Source organism: Pyrgilauda ruficollis, unplaced genomic scaffold, assembly GCF_017590135.1.
Source record: "Pyrgilauda ruficollis isolate IOZ18807 unplaced genomic scaffold, ASM1759013v1 scaffold43, whole genome shotgun sequence".
Lineage (NCBI taxonomy): Eukaryota > Metazoa > Chordata > Aves > Passeriformes > Passeridae > Pyrgilauda > Pyrgilauda ruficollis.
Window position 1 is genome coordinate 6,936,296 of NW_024525823.1, and position 23,454 is coordinate 6,959,749.

General features: G+C 42.9%; 1 protein-coding gene across 5 annotated transcripts in view; it reads left to right on the top strand.

Annotated features, from left to right (window-relative positions):
- The window catches only part of LOC121359238 (sine oculis binding protein homolog), a 113,589-nt gene that overhangs the window by 41,222 nt on the left and 48,913 nt on the right, over positions 1-23,454 (top strand). For 4 of the 5 annotated variants that reach the window (XM_041478045.1, XM_041478047.1, XM_041478044.1 and 1 more), the window contains exon 5: positions 22,265-22,360. The exons of the other annotated variant lie outside the window; for it this stretch is intronic. In XM_041478045.1, coding sequence (XP_041333979.1) covers positions 22,265-22,360 — 96 coding nt within the window. The remainder of the gene's footprint in view (positions 1-22,264; positions 22,361-23,454) is intronic. 5 annotated transcript variants of the gene reach the window in all.

Sequence of the window (23,454 nt, forward strand, 5' to 3'; positions counted from 1 at the left end):
TAATGCATTGCATGAGAAGGAGTGCCAGTGAAAGAGAAATTCAGTGCTCTCTCAGTCAGGAGGAAGGTAATCTAGGTGATAGGAGGTTAATTTTGAGGGATTTCTTTTTGATAGAAATCACTGCTGCTAGTTCAGAAAGAGCTGGTGAACCCACGGCAGTCTGGTATCCAGAATTCATCTGTTCCTAATATCTCCACTCATTTGTATCCCTAGAATGGCTCTGACATTGAACTAGTTAGGGCAGAAATAACCTCCTGGTGGTTATCCAGGCATTTCCCTACAATGCAAGAGGGTTTGTTTAATTTAATTGTAGTCTATGATCATAGTGTTACTTGATAAAAACATAAAAAATAATCTGAGAGACTGTAAGGAGGTACTTCTCTTTTGGTACATTTCAATAGCTTTCCTCAACTCCTTGAAGTTCAGAAAGTTTAAAAGAATAACGAAAAGTTCACAAACTTTCCCAGATTGTATAGAATTGTGGGGTTGAATTCTGGTCATTCTAATCAGTTTGTCTCGAGTGATTTCAATAGAGTAAGTTTGGGTTTTTTTTTTGGAGCAGCTGTATTCACAAGCGGACAATTGCTTTAAGCATGTTAGTATGAAGGATGTTGCTGATGTTCTTGATTAGAAACAGCATACAATTTTGGATAAATGTCAGGTGAGAACTATCTAACTAAAAGCTGGGAACAGATTCCTGGTCAGCTGGGATAAAGAAAGGTCCAGGTGATTCCAGTTTAGACATATTCAGCTTGTTCTGAGGCCATTTGGATAGGATCCAGTTTCCGTATCCTCTGGCTTGTATTATCATTCAGGCTTTATTTGAACTGGGAGAAGTCATTCTGCTGATGTCTGTTTCTCAAGAATTGCTTTGTCTGAAGGCCTAACACTTTTGACTTCTCTTAGAAGCATTTCCATTAGTCGTGATTTCCTGTGCCCATCCTTGTCTCCCTCCTGCCAACAGGTTCTGATTACTCCCTTGGCTTTCCCTGTCTGTCATACCTGCTCTCTGTACCTGCCCTTATGGACCCCAGCACTTCCTACATGCCACTGACACCTACTGTGAATTCCACAGGAAATCACAGGAAAACAGTTTCTAAATTCCATATAACTAAGGTTTTTTTCCCTGCCTGGAAGCACTACCTTGTCTTTTAACCTATATTTATACAAATTCCTTGTGCTAGGAAGCTATAGTAACCGTGTGCCTGTTATTGGCCTGATATTGCCAGTAGATTCATAATACAATGGCAGCACAATGTGGCTCTGCCTCAGGAGCTGACTGCCACTGCAGGTGGCAAGGGGCAAATGCCAAATAGGTAATGCTTTTATATATGTGCTTTCAACAGATTCTTAGTGGTGTTATTGTTTTCTGTAGAAAGACGGCTGGTACCCATGAGGAACAAATAGTGATTCATGGGAAAATTTTATTTTATGAATGTGGTCTGTGGATTGTCATGCCCCTTTTGCTCTCCAGCTGTCCCTTTTGCTTCCCTCTGGTCCCAAGCACCATGGCTGTCCTTTCTACAACTCCTCCAGTCTAAATCCTGGCCCCTTTGAAAGTCAAAGGTGAAACTCAATTGGTTGTAGAAGGGCAGGATTTTAGCCCAGCCGCTGAGCAGATGCCTGTCCCACGTTGTAGAGGGTGTGTGTGGCTCTCTCTGGGAGGAGGCAGCAGCGTAGCAGGCTGAGTTAAGGGAGAGCATGCCAGCAAGAGCCAAAGGAGAGGCTGAGGACACTAAAGAAAGATGTGTCAATGTTGTTATCGCTGCCTTTCTGAGCTGCTTACAACACTGCATGCTCCTCTGTCAATTTCACTCAGATTAAAAGCCATGATGGAATGTTCCTTTTTGTGCTTCTGAATGGGAAATCAGAGATTACTTAGACACCTAATATGTATCTGAAAAGATAAGTGGAGTTTTATTCCCCTCCTTTGAAGAGTATTGCAAAAAGAAACAGTTGTCATGAACTATCTCTAAAATTGTTTCCTTCTCAAGAGAGTTTATTACCCTTCATCTTTCATTATCCTAAGATATTTACAGGTAGCATCTTCATTACCTTGAACATTCCTGCATGCTTGTATGGGCACACAGTGCACAGATGCTTATAGAGAGTCTCCTTAGTGCCCAAAGACAGGGTATTCTCATTTACTGTTTTCATTTCACTGCACCGAGCTGTGGAGCTGCAGCATAAGCAGCTTCGGACTTACTCAGCCTGCGATATTCAGCAGCACACAGAGTTTTGACTGGTCACATTACGTGTCATGTTAAGAGCCTTTTGTCTCCATTCAAGCTTTCTGAAACAAGACAAATTATGATATTTTCCTGTTAATTTCTGTTAATTTCTTTCCTTAATGAGTTTCATTAAAATCAAAGCTTCCGGAAGACTGAGCCATGACAGCTGTCTAAAGACTGTTTCACTTGCTGTGGGCTGTTTGGGCTGAATAATTATTTCAGCTTTGTGAGGATTATTTCTTTAAATAAGAACAATGATGCTCTGTTTGGGAAGAGGAACAAATGCTTGGAGTGGTGCAGTATAATTTCATAGCTCTGTCTTGTGGTACTCAATGGCTTTAGGAATACCTGGGAAAAACACATCTCTCTCTGTCTGACATGTTTCTTAATGATTTCACTTAAGGATACAAAGGCAGCTATTTCAGCTGGCAAGAGAAAGAGTGTTTTGGCTTTTAATGAAGCAAATCAATTCTGCAAAGAGAGAAGGGCTTATTCTTTGCTCTTGCATTGCTGTGAATGTGACCCAAGAAAGAAAGAAAAATCAAGTCTTTCTGGCTTACCATTCGTAAAATATTCCTATAAGTTGCAGGCCTGATATTTTGATAAGATAATGGAAAATATTTCAGTTCTTTTATATTACCAGCACTGTAAAATCTTAAAGATGTATTGTGTTTTTCACAGCTATTACAATTAAAAAGGCAAGGCTTTTACAAGATAGTTCAATCTCTTTGCTGAACTGGCCAATTTTTTTTTGACATGAAAATTCTTAAATCAAGGGGTGGGAAGATGGGAATTTTACAGTAGTACACTACTTCCCCGTCTAAACTGGACACTCACCACCTGTTTTCATGAGCTGTTGCACCAAATTCCTTGTCAGAGTTGCAGAAAACCCGGCTGGTTTGACGGAGCTCGTGTTCCTATTGTGAGTCTCAGATTTCAACACCCAAATAGTAGATTTTTGTTTGGGGAAAGTGAGCATATTCTGAGATTTAGGGACACCTTCTCAACTTCCTAAATCCTTGTTCCCTGACCCCGGTTTCTAATCCACTGTCCTTCCTGGTGCTGATTTTATCACACTACTCTTATTCCTTGAAGAATAGAGGCCAGTGACCTCTGCTTAAAATGAGATTGTAGTTAAGAAAGTGGTTATTTAGAAAAACAGCACCTTCTTGTTTAACAAAGGAATTCTGCTTGCTCTATGGCCTTCCTGTGTTGACCCAGATGGATCTTGTCCCTGTCACTGTGCCTGGAGAATGACCAGATGCCTTCCCACCTCAGTAAGAATCATCAGGGTAATGGTCAAGAAAGCCTGACAGACAGATTTTTTATTACCAGGAGTGAAAATCTTTGAATTTGAAAGGGCACAGCTTAATTTTTGAGTTACAGGTTGGTTCTATAAGACACACAGCGAAGCACAACCCTGTCTGGCCTCAGAAAGCCACTGCTATAATGGAAAACAAAGCCGAGCATATCTGATGTAGTAACTGTCAAAGGAGGAGTCTTTCAGAGCTGGTCTGAGACAGCAGTCGCTGCCTGATGGATACTCAGGAAACAGTAGGGGTCAAAGTGTTTAAGGTAATTGTGAACTGGCCAGCTGACAGCTGGAGATCTGCAGTGAATTTGGAGCTTGGACAGTTTCACAGGGAGGAGCCTCTCCCACCAACAAACGGCTGCATATCAAGCAAAGGTGGGCTTCTGCCACTTTGTTTTCCTTTCTGATGGACAGCTGCAGCAGTCAGAGAGGTGCATGCTCTCATCAGGGGAGGAAAGGCACCCACAAAGGCACATGAAAGCCAGGTGGGTGGTCCTGCACCACATGAGCCCCTTCCTCCAGGAGCACCCACGAAGGGAGCCACCCTACAGGAACACCACATCTGGGCAGCCCTGATGCAGCTGGGCATTTGTAACCTGTCATCATCACAGCTCTGGAATGAGGGAAAGTGTTTCCTTTGCTCCTTTTGCCAAGCCTGAAATTTCTGAAAGCACAGGACAAAATTAAGCAACTGATTTCCCTGAAAAAAAAAACCCCAAAAAGGACCTTGTTTGCTTAACTTATACCAGGTCTTCTAAAATCCAGGTCCAAGTGACTTTGTTAGAGAGAATTGCATGGGCTCTTGACTCCAACACTGTATAAATCCAGAATCACACCAAAATTTCCTTCTGTCATGTCTTAATTACTGTTGTGACATACAGCATGGGCAATTTCAGCAAGAAATTTCAGTTCCTCTTAAAACTTTCCTCTAATGAAAAATGTGAAATAAATGAAAGGAATGAATGAAAAATATTAGCATCATAAAATCAGTCACAATTAAACACTTTTCCCAAGAGACATGCTGTCTTTCTAGTGAGTTGTTGGTTTGTTTTGCTTCAGTTTAGTTCTTTGCCTCTGTCTTTACTGTTTCATGATGTTTTACTGCAGAGACTTGATCTCCAACCATGAAAGCTATTTCAGATTTGCTGAGAACCCCACAGCTTCTGTGCCCTGGGAGCCTGTGGAATGAAAGCCTTTGAGTGCATGATGGGCTTGGCTCTGCCACTTTCTGCTCTGTGGCTAAATGTAGCTGGCATAAAAATTTGCTGCCTTCCTTGCTGAGCGACAGCTTTTAGAAATCAGCCATTCTGCATGTTACATGTAACAAACATAAAGGATCTGGGTGCTTTGTTATCACAGAATTGTAGTATGGTTTGTTTTGGAAAGAAATTTCAAGAACATCCAGTTCTAGCTCCCCTGCCATAGGCGGGGACATCTCCCACTAGACCAGGTTGCTCAGGGTCCAGCTCCAACCTGGCCTTGAACGCTTCCAGACAGGGATGGGGCATCTGTAGCTTCTCTGGGAAACCTGAGCCAGTGTCTCATCCCTCTCATAGTAAAGAATTTCTTCCTAATATCCAATATAAACCTACTCTCTTTCAGTTTAAAGACAATCCCTTTTCACATATGGAGAGGGGATACCCTTGGAGGGATGTTTAGAGTTTGCAAACGTGTTGGTCACTTTTTCACATTAATTTCCACTGCCCAATATCCAGCCTGGCAGACAAACTCCAGATTTCTGTCCTTTCAGCCTCAGTGAGTGAATCTGGAACCCAGTTAGTTTTATCATATATTGTCTAGCTGCCTCTCAGTGATGTGAGAGCACTTAATTGAATGTAATCCATGAAAGATTTATTCTCCTGATCAGCTTACTTGTGATTTTAGACTCATCAGATTCCAGCTGTTGCTTAAATCCATTCAGCCATCAAGCCTGTCAATTTTATTGTGGGTATTCCAGGTCTGGTCCCTGCCCATGGCCTAGATATGGGTTTCCCATTAGTCTGTTTTGCATTTAAGTCAATCTAGAATAACACAGGTTTTCCTGGCGTGTAGGGATGAGTAAGGATGTGGGGGAAACAAAAAAAAAAAAAAAGGTAATTTGGAAACTCCTTTTCTGTAGAACTTCTGCTTCCTGCAGTGATCTGTCTACAGCAGCAAGCACCTGGTGACCAAGAGGGTTGAAAAATGACAAAAAAAGGAAATAAAATTTACATAGGCTTCTGTGAGCTCTCGCAGCATTTGACCAGCTGTAGCTACGTGTGGCAGCTCCACTCTTTTGTGAAGCAACTGTTGTAGCTGCTTCACAACAGCCGTAGTTTTAGGATGTTTAGGATGTTAATTAACTTTAAAGTTTCTAATTTCTTCCTGTGAGTGATGGAACTAAACCTAGAGATTCATGTTCATGCATGCATTTATGCACATAGGGAGTCTGTTGTATCTTTTCCTCAGAACCAGCTAAAAAGAAATGGCATATCTTGGCACAGCCAAGGGTTTTTCTTCTTTTCCATTACTACATTCTACTTTCCATGTCCCAGACTACATAAATGTTGCCACATTCCACCTGTTACCAGGCCAGTGACTGACAGTAGCAAGAGACTGTGGTTTTGGGAATATTATATTATATTATATTATAATATTATTGAAGGTAATTTTGAAAGTCCTTTACAAGTAGCAAAACTGTAGTATTAAACTTTATAAACAATGTGTCTAAGGCTAGTATTTTTTTAATCCCATTTTTAGTGAAGCATGTTTTAAAGGTCCTGCTCAGGGTCTAGACAAATTAATTTCCTAGTATCTCCAGCTGCCCTTTCCCTTCCTGTTCATATGCTTTAGGGAAAGTCTCTTAGTAGTTGGTAATATTCTAGCAAGCTCTCATTCCAGAAGTGGTGTTTTCTAGGATGCTCATTTGTAATTGTCTGAATTCCTCTGAGCAACGCTGTGTTCCTTAGATTGAGAGAGAAAGATTTAAACTCCTGCTGAAAGCCATCACAAGAGTGATGACATTTCTGGTTGCTTCACATATCTCTAGGAGTGCAATCTAAGTTGATTTCCTGGATGACCATGTAATTGAACTCAGAAATGCAGGTAAAACTGAAGAAAACTAGGAGTCAGAGTGAAATTTATTTCTGCTGTACTCATTATGTGTGCATGTTTTCCTGTGGATATTTGTGTGTTTCGAATTTAGTTTGTCTCTTTTTGGCTCAAGTCAGGATATTCAAAGTTGTTGAATTTCAAGAGTGCTGAACTTTCTCACAACAGGCATAGATTCCTAGAATTTTTTTGTGGTATGAGCAGACAGCTGGAAGGCCAGAAAAGCTGTGACCTCCTGGCTTTCAAAAGCCCTTCAATGGCAAACCTTTCCTAGAGCATGTGTAGGAAGAAAAGCTAATCTGTGTCCAGTACCATCAGGAGATACACACCTGTGTTTTACCCTTCCCCCTCTCAGCCGAAGTGTGGCTGTGTTTGCTGTAAAAGTTGAATGCAGCTCTCATCTCTGAAGTCTCTTAGCAGTCTCAGAAGGAATTTAATTACCCTTTTCTGGAGGCAGAAATGATAGCCCCAGCTAATTTCTGTGTGTTACTTTCAAGGTTTGAAAACAGATCCAGAGTTCCCATTTCCAAAATCAATTCCTAGAGTTTGACTGCAGGGAGGCCTGAGTGTCTGAAAACTCCAGCTGAGGTCACCCTGCAGGCCAGGCTCATGGCTGCTTGCACCGAGGCCACGTCTGTTCCTTGGAACTACTCTCACGTGGGAGTGCTTGTGCTGCTGCTGTTAGTGGCTGATGAATGTGTCCTTCCAAAAGGCATTGCACTCCTCCTGGAACAGTGCATGGTTTTGACCTGCACATCACCCTGCTTGGTGACTTGTTCTGCAAAAGAGTTATTTTTAAAAATTATTTTTTGCATTTATTGAACCTCTAGCTTTTTACGTTGTGAGAGACAGTGGATAGTTAATGGATAGCTACTTTTGCTACTTTCGCTTGGGTAAGAATTATATGGGAGCAAAAATATACCAAATATTTTGGTATCATAAAAATATAGCATACTACATAAACTACTATCATATCCATTGTCTCTCTTTTTAAAAATTTTAAGTGGGTAAGTCCTTGTTATTGAATATCTTATGTAAGAGCTGTTCCAAAACTCTGCTTGCCTTTCACTGATACTATTTCCTCTAGTGCAGACCATGGCCAGGTTTTAAGCAGAATGCCGTGTATTTAAAATAACTTTTGAAAAAGAAAGTTTACCCAGTGTGGACATGCAATTAAAGTCAATTGTTGTAAATGAACTAACATCAGCAGCAATTAGAGCTTGAGGCAAAAGCTTGTTATTTTTCCCTACCCTTGCTTCTCTTTTATTTTCATATATTTGATAGGAGGGGTGTTTGCTGTAAAATTAAGGGCCTTAAATTGCATCTTCTTGTCTGTCTTCCCCCCAAAGTGTGACAGTCGTGTTCCCCTTCCTCTTTGCTGTGGAGTGGTCAGGGTGTCACCGTCAGGGCCAGGGAAGAAGGCAGTAGGCACAGTGCAGTGTGAAAGCCATGGAACCGTGCTCCCATGAGACAAGGCAGACTGGCTAAACCTGCCTGGGGGTTGTATTTCATCCCCTGTAGGGTCAGCACCTGGCTGCAGGACTCCTACCGTGACATTTGGGCAGCCCCCAGGGGCAGCTGAGTCATGAGGTGCCACCATGCCTGTGTTAGAGGAAGGAAGTCTCCTCATGGCTGAGGGACGTGGTAGCAGCTAGATGAAAGCCTCCTTGTGGGATGACTTTCTCCCTCAGCTCCCATTGACAGGAGGGTTTAGCTCCCCTTTTCCCTTGGAATCAGGTGCGATCCTGCCTGAGAAAAAGAAGTTTCTGTGAGGAGCAGAAAAGGGTGTGATTCCCCTGGTGGGCGCCTGTGGAATGCCAGTGCCTGTGGAATGCTCTCCCACCGGAAGGTGCTCTCCACATCCTGTGTCTGTCAAGGACGCTGCTGGAGCCAGAGGCCCACCTTGAGAGTCGATATCACCCCAGGCAGTGGAGAGGCTGGACACGAGGGATTTTTTTCTCTAGCTGGGGAGCTCTCACAGCATCTGTGGGAAGCAACACAGGTCAGCCCTGAGAAGTCCAGCACTCAGCAGCATAAGGAGTTCATTCTTGTGGGATCAGGAAGCAAGTGTGATGTCTCCAGTCATGGCTCTCTTATCAGGGCAGTTCCTCTGTGTCCTAAAAGTGCCATCTCACCTGCATTTCCCTCCTCTGTTTTGCTTACTCACCACACTTCCCCTGCCTACACATACATGCACATATGGAGTCTGTCAGTAGATAGGGAAGGAGATGTACAACAATGTCACCTAGCTCAGCACTTCACAGAGATACATGTTGAAAAATCCATGGACACAGAGGCCAAACTCACTTATCAAACCTTTTACATCCATTCCCACTGCCCTCAGGGCAGGTCTGTATTCTGGAAGGACTGGCAGCCCATTGCTTCTTGGATTCTCCTCAGGAGGGTGATACTGGTTGCTGCTGGAGAAAAGCCTGAGAGCTCAGGTACCTTAGATTTGACCCACAGTGGCCATTCTTTCTCAGATTTAGATAGAGTTTCAAGGTTGTGCTGAAGAAAAGCCTACCAGACATCTGCTTCAACCAGCACCTGAGTTTCCTACCATGTGTTTCCACTACCTTCAGCCCAATTTGCAAGGGGAGTAGGGAATGCAGGACTGATCCCAGCTCAAAAGCTGCTGTGCTGGGTGAGGAAGAGAGGCACAATTGCTTTTTGGCTCCTGCCCATCCCTACTTTGAATCCCTTCCTAGCGCAGGCTGCCTGCAAGCACAGTGGGGCACCAGGGGGCTGATTTGCCTGTTTGCTTCAGTCACTATCTGAAGCTGTGCACTGGGATTGGGAATCATTGTCCTAGAACAAACCAGTGATGCTATTTGTGACCCATGGCAGTGAAAGTCCAAAACATGAAGTTAGAGCTGACACTCCCTCTCTAACTTGAGCCACTGTGCTTTTCATCACGATGCCAGGAGTTGTCAGCTGTAACTTCGTCTTTTTTTGGCTTGTGTCACAACCTAATAAGTTATAGGCCAGCTTCTCCTGTCGATGTTTTTGCTGCACAGAAGGCTTCACATTTTGTAAGCTTTTACAGCACAGCTGTGCTCAGAGATAAAACAGAATGTGTATACAGTACAGTATGCATTCAACTGATGCACTAGATTCTTCCCACCATATGTATGGAGTGGTGTGCATTTCACTCCGATACCTCACTGCCAAAACTGCCAGAAGCAAATAAACAAATGGCGGAAGAGAGACACCATATGAGGCAGTGCCAGGCACATGACCTAGGCTTCCAGAAAGAGACCCAGGCTGCTTTCAAAGGATTATAGTGTACCAATTTTTTCAAGCCTCACCTCCTGCCATGTGAAGTGTTCTGCCAGTGTATGCAGGTTGTTAAAGAGCGCTCACAGATTTCCCTTTCCTGCTAAGCAGCCGATGTTGCGGCTTCTTGTGCTCAATACTCATTTCACCTTTCTTCATGCCAGTGATTCCCCATCAAGTTTCTAAACTGAGAGAGGGGAACAATGGAGATGTGCAAAACACTCTAATTCTGGAAGGAATGCTACTCTAAAAAGACAGAACACATGTAATTAGGATAATGAGATTAATAATATTAGTAACAATTTAACGATTAATGTATAAACAATGGGAGACAAATGGTTGTTCCAGCTCGTTCCCCACAAAAAAAGTCACTAAGTTGCATTTCACAGCGTCGATGGTGAAGATGCCTGTAATAAACTGACACAAACATTAATTACATAGTTAGATGTAAGTAATTTAGATGGTAATTCTGTTCCTGGAACTCACACTCTGAATATGAAAAGACGATTCCTCAGCTTCTTTTCTCTCTGACCAGGCTGTTGCTAATGAAAAGATGATGGCTACCACCACGGTCCTCCTCCTGCTAGTTAGTACTGAGAAACACAGACGGATTTTCCTGTCTACTGGCCTCAATCTTATGTTAGGCTGAACATCTGTCACTGCCCCAGTGGTTATCTTGCTAGCTCTGGCCTTTGCCTAAGCTTAACTTCACTCATGATTGTGTGAAGGACAAGTAGGTGCTTTCTTCACTTTAGAGTATCTGTAGGCACAGATGGAAAAAGTGCACTAAGAACAACAGAGGTGAAGCCCATTCCTGTGCTTTACAAAACCAATACAAAATGGTCTGGATGCAGGCAAGATAATTGGGTCTTGAATTTTGATGGAATAAATTAGGGAGTAGAAAATTATGTGAAGTTTTTCAGATAGCAGCAATATTTAGTAGAGTGAGAGTGTGCCTAAAGTTTTCATTTAGAGCTGGTTCTTTGCTTGATGTATTTGATGGAAATCCATGTAGAGGTAATAATTAGAGCACCAGTTTCCTCCAAGTCTTGCTGCCTCCTACTGAAATACACACTGTGACCAAGAGAGAGACTCCGCATCTCAGTCAAACAGTGGGGAACTTGTGGAGCTGTGCCAGTGGACAATAGACCAAAGGCCACATGTCTGCAGGTCTCTCCAAACTCATCTTAGACAGGAACATCCTTTCAATTGAGCCCTAAACTGAGATGGATAAGTCCCTGTGCTGGAGGCAGAAGAGGAAACCATTCAGTTCACAGCCCAAGAGTGCAGAAACATCAGGAGTGCTTTGTTCCCCAAATACTGCAAAGCCTACCAGGTTGCCTAATTTCCAGCCGTTGAATGGAGGACCTGTGGCACTCACGGTGTGGGGGTGTGATTTCGGCAGTTCCCAGCTCTTCAGCTGTGGTACCAGTTTTGTGAGGAGTGCCTATGTGCATCTTTTTTCTTCCCTGTTGAAGCAGTACCTCGGTTTTTGAGGAAAATGAGGCACACCTGTAGCAGCAGACCTATTGCAGAGGCCAACAGCTGGATTTCAGCAGGCCCAAGCAACACAGTGGGTGATACTTCTGTGGTCACCCATAATGTTTCCTCACTATTCTGTGGACACTGAATAATCTCCACAGAATAGTGAGGAAACATTAAAGAAGGTCAGGGCTGTAAGCAAGGCTATTGGCTAAGTATTTGCAATATATATTGGCAAGTAGGAGCTATCTAATGGGCAATCACATAAGAGCCTAGAATAAACACATGGAAGTTTTGAAAAGCTGACAGTGCCACCATGAAATGGTAGGGGTGGCATGTAAATACTCGTACATATGCCTGACGAGACATCAGTGCTAACTGGGAGTTTGCAGAGTCTGGTGAAGCCCTAAGGGATGCTTTTCAAGACAGGAGCTGAGAGTGAGAAGTTGAAAAGAGAATCGTCGAATCATTAAGGTTGGAAAAGACCTTTAATGCCATCAAGTCCAACTGTCAAAATTGATCATCAAGTCCAACCATCAAAATCAGGATTACAGGATTACATGGCAAAACATGCAGACTTTTGCTGTGTGGTAAGGGGCCAGGTGAGTCAGGGGCAGAGCCATTTGAGTGAATGCAGAAGACAGAAAAATGTGTTTTTTTCTGTTCCTTTTTTGAGGGGAAGCATCCCCATTTTTAAAGTCTATCTTTAAGAGTCAAAGTAGTATAATTTTTTTTTTTCTGTAATATCAATGCACAGAGTTGAAAAAAAGGTGTCATCTGATAAAACTTGGGGCCTGAAGTAAACTGCTGGGAACAGTTAGAAGTGGATTACTTTAGATTCAGAAACCTGGCCAAAGATCTACTTGCAACCGCTCCCCGTGGAAGATGGTAGCGAAGGGAGCTGGGAGGATGGAGGTGTTTTTCAGCACATTTCATCTTATTGTGACAGAAAGGAGAACTCAGAATGGGACTTCTCAAATCCCAAGGCAAGTTGGGAAGATAAATTATAGTCAATTGCCTCCCATTGCCTAAAAAGATCTGTGTGCTCTGAGCTTTCTTGTGAGTTTGAGCAGACAGTTTCCTGGTTTTAGACACGATATATGTTATTGGAATCCCTCCAAATGACAGAGGGTTGCAGTGGGCAGCAGAGAACACAAGCATCCCACTGTGATTTAGGAATAACTTTCTGCCAGTGTTGGGAGCAAGCTCAGAGGTGTTTGGGTTAGGTTCCATTTGTCAGTGGGAGCGTGGCATCCCACATGGTCATGACTTCTTATTTAAAATAGAGTGGGAATCCTGGAAAAGGAGGGGTACCTCATTTGGCCTATATCAGCCTAGTACTCTGTGAAATGTCTTTGTAAAGTAAAACTTTGAATAAAAGCCTTGAAAAAAGGTGGCAGGAGATAAGGAAGAAGTGCTGTACCTGGTGTTAGACCCAAAGGCAGTGGCAATACTGTGACCTCAAGTCCTTGACCTCTACCTGGGCTGCTGGGACTTAAAATGAATGGTCCTCACTACTAGGCAGGTTTTGCTTTTCTCCTGCTTGTATGTGCCACTATCCCACATTTTATTGCAGCCATTCATCATTGGCAGAAAGACTGGGAGATGATACTAAGGTTGTAGAATATGTCATTTGTATCAAAGCTTCTCCTCATTTCTTTTCACCGTCTATTTGCCTGTTCTCTTGCCTATATTCTATTCCTTTTGAGTTTTGCCTCCCTCTCCAGACCAGTCATCCCTTGGCTCAGCTCATAAATGATTGTTTTAATAATATTACAGCCCCTCCATTTTCATGTGTGAATGACCCAAGTGACATGTGGCTTGTAACCAGACCAGGAAGAGATTTCTACTTTCACCCTTTAAAAGGCCACAGAAAATACAGAGAATAGGATCCTGCCTGTCTTGCAGTGGCCCCAGACAAGCATTTATGGCTGTGCAGTAGCTTGCAGACACTGCCCATTTGAGGGAAAGTTTTACCAGCCAGACATGGCCATTGCTTTTCCTTCTCTGCATTTATTCAAAGCTCTGAACTGTTTATACACCATGAAGATGGGAATTGAAGAAAAAGAGTACATGCAGAATTTACCAGCTGTTTAAGTCTTATTGTTGCCTTCTGTATCGATCAAATCCGTTGCCTCTTAATTGGATATTGACTGTTGTGAGGCAAATAAGGCAAGCTGTCAGAGGGGGGAGGGATGGGGCACGAGGTTTATCTTAATGGCATGTTGATCATGACTAGTCTATAAAAGCCAGTGGGAGAGGAGTTCATTAAACCAGCCTGCAATTGCTTTAAAAAAATATGCTTTGAGTAAAGATGATTAATCATATATGTGACACTGCAATCAGAGAAAATCCGCATTGTTGCTCTGGTATTTACAGTGCAAAAGCTTGAAATATGCAAATGCATTAAAACAAATTCACTAGGGACAGCTATCTGTTTGTCTGTGAGCCTTAGGTAACCCTTACTAACATCTGACAGGGCTTTTTTCTGGTGTTTGTTTTGGGGATTTTTTTCTTTTTTTTTTCTGTTTTTCCTCCTTGGTCTTGTGTTCTGTCTCCCTGCTTCTCTGGCAGGCTCGTTGGAAATGTGTGCTTGCCCTGCGTCCAAATCTGTCACCTGGACAGGGGAACCCATGTAGAAATGGCAGCAGTGGCAAGGGACACTTGAGCTACCTGACAGTGAAACACACAGAATACTTTGGAAATTGATTTTATCTCATAAATGATAATAATCAGGGAATGTGAAGAGAGAGGGAAAGCTTATCACCTATGCTGGTGTGAGCTACCCGTTACACAAATGGAAGCTACCAGCAAGTCTGTTGTATATTTTTATTTCTTTCCTGGCTGTATTTTAGGCTGGGTAGTGGATATGTTGCTATAACTGTCAGGCACGGTCCATTAGTGTCTCTGGATCAGGCCTGTTGTGAATCAGGAGGGAGATTAGCAGGATAGGCTCACGTTTGTGAAGATCCCACACAGCAGTGACTTGTTGAAAAAATGTTCAAAGGGGCAATAAACAAAGTTTATTTCACATTATTTCAGCGTTATGTGCTTTGTTATTATATTTATTCTTTGACAATTTGGAAGTGGTTATAAAAAATTTATGATGTGTTTAAAGGTTTGTGCAGTTTGAAAAATTACCTTTTGAGGCAGCCATCTGAACACTTCTCACGTATCACCATGCCATGAACTGTCAGAGAAAGGGTAGTGCAGTCCTGTGGAAGGCAGGAATGCTGCAGAAACTGCCTGTGTATTGGCTGATAGAGAAAGGAAAAGGCCATAAGTCTGGAATGCAGTGGGAATATGAGGCTTAATGCAGAGTTTTCACTTGAGAGCTTTAGGCAGTTCCCTACTTGAGCAACTGGATCGAGGCTGTACCACCTTATCTTGCATGTGGGCTTGCATGCAAGTCACTTAACATATCAAACCTTCTACAACTCTTCCTACAAAAATTAGAAAAGCAATCCAGGGCAATAGACACTGATATTTTTAATTCAGTTGCTCTTTCTGGTTGTACTAGGACACTGAAAGTGATCACCAGTTTTTTCTAGGTATATTATGACCCTTGTAGAAAGGGCCATAAATGTACAGCATTGCAAACTGTATAAAAAGAAAATCCTGGTTTTGCCTGGAAGGATAAAAAGTCCAGCAGGAGATCAGGGTTCTTCTACAAAGTATATGAAACAAAACTGGGGGAAGGGGGGGAAAGGTTTTATAGAATCCAGAAAGCTGAATTCATTTTTTGGTGGAAGTTTTAAATGCAGTAGGATGGAAGTTATTACTTTAGCAGGCACTATACTAGTACTGTTATTAGTATTTCCTTTTGATCCACTTATAATATTCCTTACATTATAATAGAGTTTGCAGCTTGCATTTTAAACATAAACTGTGGAGAATTTTATACCATGAAATCCTGAGTGAAAAATTTAATACATAAAGCTGGACCATTCAGAGCCATAGCCTGTGAAACACATGCATTTAAAAAAAAAGAAGAAAAGATCCTTAAATAACTGTTTTTCAGATTTGCAGGCACATTTGTTTGGATTTTTTAGTGTGCTTCAGTTATGCAAGAGAGTGAACGTGACAGTCCTCAGTTGCTTTGACAAGGATAATTTCAGAAACACTGCCCTATCATTCCACAGTTTGGCACCTTCTCCTTCTTTGTTGTAATGCATTTTTTCTGAGTTGGCTTTTCTCAGCAAAACTGCCTTTTTGTCAGGAGATTTTACGTGTGCTCAGAAAGGGATGATGAAGTGGTGTGTGCTGGGTTTGGTTAGAATAGCAGGTTTGACCTGGTGACTGTTTTTGAAGTCGGGGAGGAAGTATTTAGTCTGTCAGCACAGTGGAGAAGTTTGCAGGATATTCAGAATTAGATATTTTCTCAGGGCTTAATCACACTGGCCAGATTGCTGCCTCCTGAAGCTGCTTCCACACCAAACCTTCTCCTAAACACAAGGACTCGAGATGTTTTCCTAATCCAGTCGGCCATTAGTGGTTTTGCATTCAGGTTTTGTATTTGCTTTTGAAATGGCAACTAAAATATGAACAAAGGTTGGAGTTTGGGTCTAGATTCATCACTGTCTGCACTGGACATGTCACAGTAAGGCAAGAGCAGCTGTGAGCAATAGCTGTGACAGCAAGAGGGAGCCTTGTCAAGCTGAGGATACCTGCAGGGGATTGAACCTCAGGCTCTGCTTAGGGACTTTGCAGGGACATCTTTGCTCCTTCTTGGGGACCATATAACTTCCCTCTGGGAAAGGGACTCCACAGTTGTGGAATCTCTACTGTCATGTCTAGGAGCCGGGAGCAGCTGAGTGCCAGGAGAGATTTCAAGGAAGTCTATGGAGAGAGCCCAGGCAACAAAATGGCAACAAAAGCTGTCTCCTGCCCTCTCCTCAGGAGCTGGGGAGAGCTGCATGGGCAGTGCCAAGGTTTGGCTTGTCATGGTGATCTGCTGGTTTCTATCCACTGGTGCCTTCCTCCAGCACAAAAAGGTCTCAGTTCCTAACTTAAGTAATGGGTGAGGATGTGCACGTGTGTGTTGGTACATGTGTTTGTGTGGCATGTTTGGCGAGAGAAGAGGAGGCAACGAGTCAGCAAAAGCCCTTCCAGTTTTCTTTTGCATGCTTAATAATGAAGTTACAAGAGGGCTTATTCCCAATTTCTTTTTGACTTTGTAGATCACCTCCAGTAGACAGATTGTCTCGCAGACCACTTCCCCTCCCCTTGGCGATCAAATAACATTCCTGTGGTGACTACAGCAGTTGCTTACATGGAAAAATAACATTAGGAAAGTATTTAATATATTTTTAGCTGTCTTTAAATGCATTTTAGCAGCTGGAAACAAGGGCAGTTTGTAGCACGTGACCTGCTAGCTCTCCATAGACCACCACCAAAAGTGCAGAAAGTCACTGCTGGTAAAGACACCCCAGGCTAGAAAATGTTGGGTAGGGTGATCATCTCTAACCTGTATGGCCATCAAAGGTCAGGCTGAAGGGATAACCTCAATTTTTGTGGGATGTAAATGATAACAACTTGATAAACAACCAGTGTGACTTTAGGTCCTTTCTTTTCAGTGATCTGAGTCTTGGGAGATTTTATGAAACCTTGTTTTGACATGTTTTTGAAATACCTGTGACTTTTTCAAAAATCTTGAGAAGACTTTAGAGGTTTGGAGTGGCGAAATATTACCACTGTAGAGATTAGTGAATAGAATGCAGCTGAGAGAGTCAACAAGCAAATAAATACCGCTTATTCCATCACTCTGTGATTCAGGAAAATCTTGAAATCCTTGTGAGGAGCAAACATCTCATGAAACATTAGTGGGAGCTTTTCCTGAGGGAAGACTTTCTCTGAGCTGAGGGCTTGCTCATTCCTGTAACTGCGTGGTTGCTGAACCAGGGAACATCCTCTCTGGACCGTCTTCGCTGGCCCTGCTCCATTCCCAGCTCAGCACCCCCACCCAGGACCCTGATGTTGGGCTCCCCCACCACCCAGCCCACAGCAAGCATGTTCATATTTCTGGGAAAAATACACCCAGCAGGTGGAAGTTTAGTACTATTTTTACTATTGCTGGTACAGTGAATGTAAAGAGCATGATAATTGATTATCTGGGACAACAGAAATGCACAGGAACTAGAATTTCAAGGATTAGGGTCTCCCTGAGGATTTCCTTCGAGTTTCAGTGAAAGGAGAGATAACCTTTGTGGTGGAAACGGAAACAGAGCTTTCAGTTCCCATCTGCAGCCAGCCTCTGGAGACAATAGTATTAAGGGTGATGTGAATTTCCTCTGTTCATCGCCACGGGACAGGAGCCCTGACACAATTATCTGCACTTCTATAGCAACGCTATTCAGCTCCTTGCAGCTTATTCTCTGTCCTAGCAGAGACATTCAGCTAATGCCTGCTGCCTTTAACGTGTCTGGGGGTAACATTCCCGTGTTTCATCTGTTTCAAAGGACATTTATGGAAATTAGGTGGCAATTTTATCCCGAGTAAGCAGACTAATATTCTGTCACTCTGCCTTACTCAAGTGACTGTTGCTCTTAATGTTAGGTGGTTTTGGTTAAGTGGCATTAGAGTTTTGTGGACTAAGCAGTAGGATTTTGTTGCAAGTGCATTGTCCCATTTTAGTGGAAGCTTTGCATTAACAAGTTCCATCTTAATAAATTATTTGGTTCAATCTGCCTTGTGGCTTATACTGTCGTAAGATCCTGCCCTTAATATTAAAATGTAAGCACAGATTTCCTCTCCCAAGGCTAAAGCTGCATAAAAAGACTTGCACCGAAGCTAAGGAATCCTCTGGATCAAGATAATTTTTCTCTGAGAATAAGGAGAAACAAATATCCACGCTCTTTGGAGAGGAGGAAATTCTGCTGTAGATTGTTCTTCCTCCGTTGTGTTAAAAAAAGGAATCTTGACTGAATATATAGTCTGTTTCCAAACTATTGGCATCTTTCACAAATATAGGCTGGCTGGCTTACGAGCAAATAGCACAGTTTCTGTAGCCAAAGATAGTTGTCATCATGCACTTATTAATGAGTACGCATATCTCTGAACATCAAATGCTGTGCTATTTTCAGAGAGATCCTTTCAGATCCTGTTTTCTGGTTTGGTTTTTTTAATTTTTTTTTTTCCTTAGCCTCCTGCCATTTTCTTTCAAAGCTCAGGAGTAGAAAGCAGAGAAAAAAGGGACCTAGGAAAGGAGATGCTCTCATCTGTCCAGCTTCCCCACATCAGGAGCTACTCCATGCGTGTTATTCCTGGCAGATGTTTGCCTAATCTGCTCTTAAAAAACTCCAGTGATGGGGCTTTGACAGTCTCCTTAGGCAATCTCCTCCAGTGCTTTGCTGTACCTGTCATTAAGAAGGGCTTCCTGATATCTAACCTGCAATTAAAGGCCATGATTTCCCACACAAGCCATCATCAGGCTGACCTTACAGCCCAACCACCTCCACCAAGTCAGCTGCAGTTTCCTCACTAGATCATCTTTGCCAGCACCGCTCCTTGGGCAGTGAGCTCTACTCTGGCTGTAGTAAGATGGTGTGGGTGTGGGTGTGGGTGTGTGTGCCACTGGTCTTGTCAGGTGTCCAGCCCGGTGTCCCAGGGGCTGGTGATGGGCTGGTTTCCCTCTCGGATCCCATGCAGCTGATGGGAAGGGGCTGTCTGCCAGTAGAGGGTATTGAATTAGGAGATTCAGTAAATCCCAGGAGAGGCACTGCTACAGTGAAGTTGCAGCAGTTTTGCACTGATAAAACTAGCAGTGCCAACCATGGTTTCAGGCCTCAGAACACGAGCTGATGCCTTTTCTTGTCCTGGAACAAAAAGGTGCTGTGAGAGCAGTTGTCCCATGTATTACGTGTATGCAATCAATCACATCTAGCAGGTAGTACATACGTTTTTTGATGCGTGCATTCCTATAATGATTTTAGCAGTATCAAAGCATTTAAAAAAAAAATTAGAGTGATATCACAGATTTGGCTTGGGTTTTTTTTGCAGTTGTTTTCTTTTCAACAATAGCATCCCATGGCAGCCAGGCCTGGTGGCAAAGATGTAGATTGGCCAGCTTGCTGTGAGTGAGATGCTGGGGAGCTGAGGCAGTCACAAGGTGTGCAGCTGTGATTGAGAATGGGTCAGTGTAGGCACAGATGCATCACAATATTATCATTGCAAGATAAATTCTGAACCACATTTTTAGTGTGCTTAGAACAGTGATGAACATTGTGATAGTGTTTCCTTCTGCAAATTATTTACAACTGGAAGATGGTAGTAATAAATTAATGGAAAGATACTGGAGAATTAGGCCTGACTGCTCAGAATAGGTGTTTTTTACAGTGGAAACCAGCTGGCTAAAATAGATGTATTTCTGCTGTCTGAGCAAATTATGGCAGTATGTAGCTAAACAGGTTTTGAGACTAGGAAATTTTAGCAACATCCAAAATTAAATAAAGCAAGGTTTAGATCAGTAGGAGCAGGAGCGTGCTGCTGTCAGCAGGGGTGAATAACCTTTGTGTAACTGGCAATTCTGGTAAGCAGGTGAAGTTCAGTGGGGTTTGTCTCTGTATTTTGACAGATGCACTCCAAGCACCCTGATATCCATTTCATTTTAGAAGGTGTGTGCGTGCACCAAGACAACGCTCCAGAGGGTCACTGACAGGTTACAATGTGCCAGCCATCACATGCACAATGTATTGCATTGGTGCCAAGATAAAATTTCAGTGGTCTGGGGGCACCAGCAGTGTTCAGAACCCCACACAACACATGTGCCCCACCAGTATCTCCCTAGCTGTCCCTCACTGAGCATCCCATTGGCATCTGTTTTCCCGAGCTGACAGGTCTGTTTCTATTTGTGCAAGGCATTCATCTCCCGGCTGTCTTCTAGATGACCTGGAAGAGCTTTACTGAGTTGCCCATATTCCTTCAAGGAGGAAAGGACAAAATTTATTTTCAAAATTTTGAGAATTTTGAGGTGTGGGTTTTTTTTAGAAAACCCGGTTAGATTTGAGCTTTATATTCCACGCAGCATGGAGGTAAATTTATTGTGTAAGAGAGCTTTTAGTTTCAAACTAATAATTGGAAGAACACATTTAAACCATTGTCAATGTAAAAGTTACTTCAGATGCACAGGAATCTGAAACCACTCCTTCTTGTGGTTTTAAAGGAAAACTTTAAACATTTTTCACCCCACAACTATTGAGAGCATTGAAAGAAAATCCCCATAAACTGTTAAGAAACATACAGAATTAACTTTTTTCCTACTTCCCTGTTCTTGTAATCATCATCGATTTTAGGTACTTCCCAAAATACACCTTTGGACAAATTTTGCACTGTTAAAAGTGGCATTTTCTGTTGGGCAAACTGTGTTCACGCCCCATGGCTGACAAGCAGAGGCCCGAGTCAAGGCCTGCTGGAGTTAAGGGCCTTTTGTTGAGGTGCAGGCCCTGCATGTTTTCCTAAAAATCGCCAGTGCTGTTAGCCCACGTCTCCCCTTCCCCAGCCCGTCTCCTCGGGGAGAGGCAGAAGCCTGTTTGAAGACAAACAAGTCGCAGAGCCCGCAAGGTGTAAATATCTTTCATAAATGCCAGCGCTGCAGAGCCTGAGCGCCGGGCGCGTGACACGCGGTGACAGGCGGCTCTCGCTGCGCGGGGGGCGAGCGGCACGCCAGCTCTGGCTGCCACAGGCACCGAGGTGGGCCCGGATTGCGCCTGGGCATCCCTGGGCACCCCTGTTCCGGGAGCACACACCGGGCAGCAGCAGGGATGGGTGGCAGAGCTGTCTGCTCCTCACCCGCTGCCCCTGCCCGCAGCCCTCGCCCCCGATCCGGTCACCCTGCCTCTGCCCTCCTCCTCTCCCCGGCTTCTTCGGGCAGGGGCTGATTTAAATAGGCTGGCAGGGAGCCAGGAGCTCATCATTTTAATGCAGTGTAAAATGGAATGTGCATAATTATATGCAAGCCATATGTGAGGGAGACAGCTCAGCTGTGAATTTTGGGAGGCTGTGAGAGGGAGAGAGTGAACAGTCAGGAATCAGATGAGATGGAGCGGAACGGAGTGCAAGTGTCACTCAAATGAACAGTGTAATGAGCGTATTGCTGACACTCCTCCTTTCACCTGCTTCTCCCTTTTGCTTTAACTCAAAAAGCAGAAAACGCTCGAGATGAGAAGGGAAAAATACTATATGCAAGCAGGATTGCTAATGGGCTCTGGTAATGTCTCCATTTAAACTTCAGCTTTCTTAATTAACAGTGTAGTTACAAATAACCAGTTAACTTTTAATGCATCTTTGTCATTAAATATTTTGACCGCATTTGACTGAAGGATCATTGTTCTCACTCAATGATTGCTCCTTTCAAAGCTTCACTTAAACATGGAGGGGAAATCCATTTATTTGTAATAGTATTACATGTAAATTATGAGTATGAAAGTTTTTTTTTTTGTTTTGGTTTTTTTTTTTTTTTTTTTTTTTTTGGCCTTACTGTTAAATTGAAAATACAAGCACATCATCTAGGGATCGCTTAAGCATGTCAAAAAGTTTAAACGAGTACATATGTAATGTAATCCTGAAAAATGCCATGGAGTAAATTGAAACCCTGAGTTACTCAGTTTCCAGCTCAAATATTTCATTTTGGTTTTGTCTTTTGTTGTTCTAATTATAACTCCACAATGAATTTGCATGTTCAATCTAAGCTATGTAAGAAAACAGCATCCCAAGTTCTCATATCTAAAAGGTGTACTGACTATTTAAAGAAACTTTTTAATAATGTTGTATTTTGGGATTCCCGTCTGTTTTAATGATCTGAGCTGTTATGCTTTTAGCTATTTTTTTCCTTCCATTATTTATAAGTCCCTAAATAGGCCATTATATTTCCCTTCAGGCTAGAGATGAAGATGGACATGCTGAAAATTTTCCCCAGCAGCACTATGCTAAGGAAACTCCAAGACTTGCCTTCAAGAATAACTGCGAACTACTTGTAAGAATAACATACTTACAACAAGTCTAGATTGTTACTTTAGCACAGTGAAAACAGTTTTTTTTTTTTAAAGGCTTTTGTTCATTATGACATACATTATGAAATATGATAGGTTTTTTTTTTTTTTACTGTTTTAGCGTTCTAATGCTAGTTCTGCTATCCGTGAACAGTTTAAGATCTCAAATTGCTTGAAAAATATAATATATTTGATGTCAGCATGTGAATGGCCTTGTCTCACTGCCTTGTCTTGCACTGGTAAATCAGGGAGAGCCATGCAGGGAGTGCCTGGTGATGCACGGAAAGCCCCCCCTCCTTTCCCCAAAGCACCCCAAAACTCACTCTCCCATCCTCCTTTTAGCTCTGCCTTGTTTTCGGATGGCGGCACTACATTTTGTTCTGCTAACAGGCAGTCCTCCCTTCAGAGCTCGCCTGTTCCTCCCCTTCATAGCTGCATGCAACCCAAAGCATCCTTTCCACTCCTCTCCATTCCTCTCCTCTGCTGTGGGGAAAGAGCGAAAGCCAGGAAAGCACTTACAGGGAGCCTGGAGTGTTTACAAGCCATAAGAGAGATGATATCAGCTGTGAAAGAATCTCTGTTCCAAGGCAGGGTTAATTCGCTGTTCATTTTAGCGTTTGCAGCTAGAGGAGATTAAAAGCAAGCAGGAATGCCTATTATATTTCTATTAAATGAATCTGTTGGGACCTAATGTTCTTGATTAGCTTGCGAAAATTAGTGCTCCACCATGAGTTTTTCTGTTTGCCTAAAGTAAACAGAGGATGAATTGTCATACATTTAAAAGAGATTCATGCATGGCTTTTGAAAAGGGAGGTTTAGATACATCCGTAGATCTCTCCCTTGCATTCCCCTTTCTTCTCATCTGTGCTTAAGTAAAATGTATCATTTGGCTAAATGGAAGTGTTTATGGAGAGTCAGTACACGGGGTTTTACTTTGAAACAACATTTCTTTTTTTCTCCTTGTAACCAGAGAAGAGGCGGGTGGCAGTGGAGGAGCGAGCTGTGTTTTATCGGCATTAGAGCCCGTGCCCGCTCCCCCAGCATGCAAGGCCAAGCGCGACTCTGGGTGCCCCAGGTG